This window comes from Salmo salar, chromosome ssa13 (genome assembly GCF_905237065.1).
Source record: "Salmo salar chromosome ssa13, Ssal_v3.1, whole genome shotgun sequence".
Taxonomy (NCBI): domain Eukaryota; kingdom Metazoa; phylum Chordata; class Actinopteri; order Salmoniformes; family Salmonidae; genus Salmo; species Salmo salar.
The window spans coordinates 47,650,648-47,654,073 of record NC_059454.1 but is presented as its reverse complement, the minus strand read 5'-3'; the positions used below and the strand labels follow the sequence as shown (position 1 = coordinate 47,654,073).

At 41.0% G+C, this 3,426-nt stretch overlaps 1 protein-coding gene across 3 annotated transcripts; it reads right to left on the bottom strand.

The window, feature by feature from the left end:
- Nucleotides 1–422: 422 nt before the first annotated feature.
- Nucleotides 423–3,082, bottom strand: LOC106567318 (tumor necrosis factor receptor superfamily member 6B). Of its 3 annotated transcripts, none has more exons than XM_014136451.2 (5): nt 2,861–3,082; nt 2,127–2,254; nt 1,520–1,919; nt 1,181–1,363; nt 423–898 (listed from the first exon to the last, which is right to left on the bottom strand). In XM_014136451.2, exons 2-5 carry the CDS (start codon nt 2,133–2,135, stop codon nt 627–629), a joined length of 864 nt encoding a protein of 287 aa, XP_013991926.1. In that variant the 5' UTR covers nt 2,136–2,254; nt 2,861–3,082; the 3' UTR covers nt 423–626. The 3 variants fall into 3 exon arrangements, with proteins under 3 accessions (XP_013991926.1, XP_045549297.1, XP_045549296.1); XM_045693341.1 differs by lacking the exon at nt 2,861–3,082 and adding an exon at nt 2,357–2,499; XM_045693340.1 differs by lacking the exon at nt 2,861–3,082 and having other exon boundaries at nt 2,127–2,313.
- Between the last annotated feature and the right edge of the window lie 344 nt (nt 3,083–3,426).

The window sequence follows — 3,426 nt, the reverse complement described above, 5'->3', positions numbered from 1 at the left end:
GAGTTCACCTACACCTACAGAGTTCACCAACACCTACAGAGTTCACCAACACCTACAGAGTTCACCAACACCTACACCTACAGAGTTCACCTACAGAGTTCACCAACACCTACAGAGCTCACATACACCTACAGAGTTCACCAACACCTGCAGAGTTCACCTACAGAGTTCACCAACACCTACAGAGTTCACCTAGAGTTCACCAACATCTAGAGTTCATCTACAGAGTTCACCTACACCTACGGAGTTCACCTACACCTACGGAGTTCACCTACTGAGTTCACCTACACCTAGAGTTCACCTACACCTACAGAGTTCACCTACAGAGCTCACCTACACCTACGGCGTTCACCTACTGAGTTCACCTACACCTACGGAGTTCACATACACCTACGGAGTTCAATGCACTTGACACACGTGCATTATGTTTTGAGTGTTTATTTATTTTTTAAGGACAGGTTTACAATATTATGGACAGTTTCACAATAGGTCGTTTTTATTCTTTGACACATTTCTGAAAAAGACAGACCTCACATCAGCAGGAACTGAAAAAATATACCTGTAATATATATCTATATACACACATATAGGTTTAAATAAAAAATAAATGTTACAATATATTAGTCCTATAAAGTCATATGAGGAAACCATTTGTTGACTTTACGTCTTAAATGGAGCAGCCCGTCTGTGTCCAGGATATCATGCAATCGAATAGCAAAAGGTTTGTTGTTGCTAGGTTTGTTCTTAATAGTTGTGAGAAGGTCTAGGACAGTTGAATTTTTTGTGAAGTTTTTCCCCGCACTCCTCCTGAGTACAGTCATTAGTCTTTTGTGCTTTCTTGGTGGGAGGATCTGCAGTCCCAGGAATTCCATCAACTCTCCATCACAGATAGCTTCATCTGAGAGAGAGAGAGAGAGAGAGAGAGAGAAAAGAGAGCAACCAAGACCATATTAATTGACTGTATTCCAATAAATGAGACCACCATTTGTGATAAACAAAAAGGCTTTTCAGAGTCAGTTTTAGTAGGTAAGAAGGTGACAACAACATACATATCAAACTAGTCATTCAATACATGTTTTTTAATGTGTATACAAAAGACTAAACAACTGCATGGACAGAATCTTGAAATGTTCAACATTTACTGTGGATTAAACTGTTCAATTTAACATCAATCTCTCACCTTCATGTGTAATCGAACCACTCTTACAGGCTGAGCAGTAAACATCATGCCTGTCGTCGCCAGGTATAGTGGTGCGATCTGGAGCACACACAGTGAACTTCTGACATATTTTCCTGCTGGAGGAATCTGCAGAGAAGAAGCCCCCTCGGCAAGGTTCACATGTCACATCAGTGTATGCTGTTCCTGGAAAATAAGAATATTGATCGTATAGCCTACATGGTGTATTTCATCCGCAAACCATAATAAAGGAAATACCTGCTGATGTGCAGAGCCAACTGGAAACATAGCAGTGGAAAATGCATCTTTATTATGAAAGCCTAACATTATATTATCACTTACCATTAGAGAGCACCCCTTCGCCAGCCGGGCACCTGCTGTGCCTTGAACATGACCCATGTCTCATGTAAAACCCGTCCTTGCACTCGCACTTTCGGTTGTGAAATTGGGTGCACTGCACGCTTACAAACTGATCATCCGTACAAAAAATATTGCAGTATTGACACCGCTCGATGTAGTTCCAGATTTCTGTGTAGTGGGACTTTGGGCAAGGTCCGCATTCTGTCCTGCTGTCCTTCGTGCAATGCTTCCGTAAGTGTGTTCCGGGAGGACATTTGTTGCATGTGAAGGAAACTCCTGTCACGTCATCTCTCCAGATGTAGGTCGGTGTAAGTGCGCCTGGCTCTGGCTCGTTGCCGCCACAGAGCGTGAATACCAGGATCGGCAGAAAAAAGTAGATCAGCTGTTGGAAGAAAGAGCAGTGTTATAATTTAGAATCAATCATAACTTTTATGTAGGCTAGGTTACGTCTCATAGTATGGCTGTCCAACGCCATCAAATTACTATTTCATATGAGGCTATTCAGCTTCAAGAGTTATTGGCTACGGTATAATATACACTCCTATAGGCACTGAAGAGGCCGCTATATTTGAGTAGAGAAATAACTCACCAGATACATTTCCCTCTCTAGTCAGCTAGCAACTGGTTTGTTCACCGTCTTTCGAATGTATACATAGGGATGATGACTCATTTCTCATGCTCACGTTCACAAAAACATCCTGACGTCTGTTCGATAGTCTGGAACATATCACACGGTGTTGTCATTGAGAGCAACGAAATCATGTGGCAATCATGTGGCTTGATTCAACTCAAGAGACCACACAGGTCATGTTTGCGTACCAATCCTTTTCATCTTTCTTCCTCATCCACATGCACCCTATTCCCCACAAATAGAAAACTGGTGTTGGCATGGCTTAGATGGAGTCTGAAGGGAAGTGAACAAGTGCATACTTTGGGAGAATGGAAAGATTATTGGAACTTGTATTTTTATAGTTCAATACTATATAATAGAAGCAAAAAAAGATTGGTGCGCCATAGCCAAATAAGAGTTACAGTTGGCCTATATGAAAATAAGTCGTTAGAACGCATTCACCAAAATACACCTGAATGGATTTCTACAAATGTGTAAACACCACAAATGTGTAAACACCACTCTTATATCTGGGAACTTCACAGTCCTATTGATTAAACAACCATGAAAAGGTAGGCTCTCTCTCCCGCAGTTGCCTATGCACATCAACAAGATGAACAACTAGCGATTAACATTTCTTGCTAGCTAATCAAATGTCACCTGCATCTCTAGCTGTATCCACCGAGAAACGCTGAGGGAGAAAAGTCACTCACCTACTCCTCCAATGACATCCTCCTAGTAGGTAGCTAGCTAGCTAACGCTAGGCTCGGTGTTTTTAGCGTGCTAAATAAATTATTCATGTAGCATTGCTATAAGGTGCACTCAAAATGTATTGTAGTTGAGTAGCCAGCCTAGGTTACTGCTCAGTGAGGCGGCAGGTAGCCTAGTGGTTAGAGCGTTGGGCCAGTAACCGAAAAGTTTCAAGATCAAATCGCTGACCTGACAAGGTCAAACAATCTGTTATTCTGCCCCTGAACACTGTTCCCTGGTAGGCCGTCATTGTAAAATAAGAATTTGTTCTTAACTGACATGCCTAGTTAAATAAAGGTAAAAAATGTTTTTGCTGTAATAGGCCTACATGTTTCTTCTTTTCATGGTGTTTAGTTTTTTGGTTATTTAATTGTGATAGGATTGAACTGGCTATTTGTTTGCATAACCTATATAATATACCAGAGAAGCTATGCTACAATATTAAGTATTGTAACGACCCTGGGTTTATAATGGGTTATAATGGTTATTAGTATGGGTTATTTTACAGTATATAAACTATAGTTAAGTC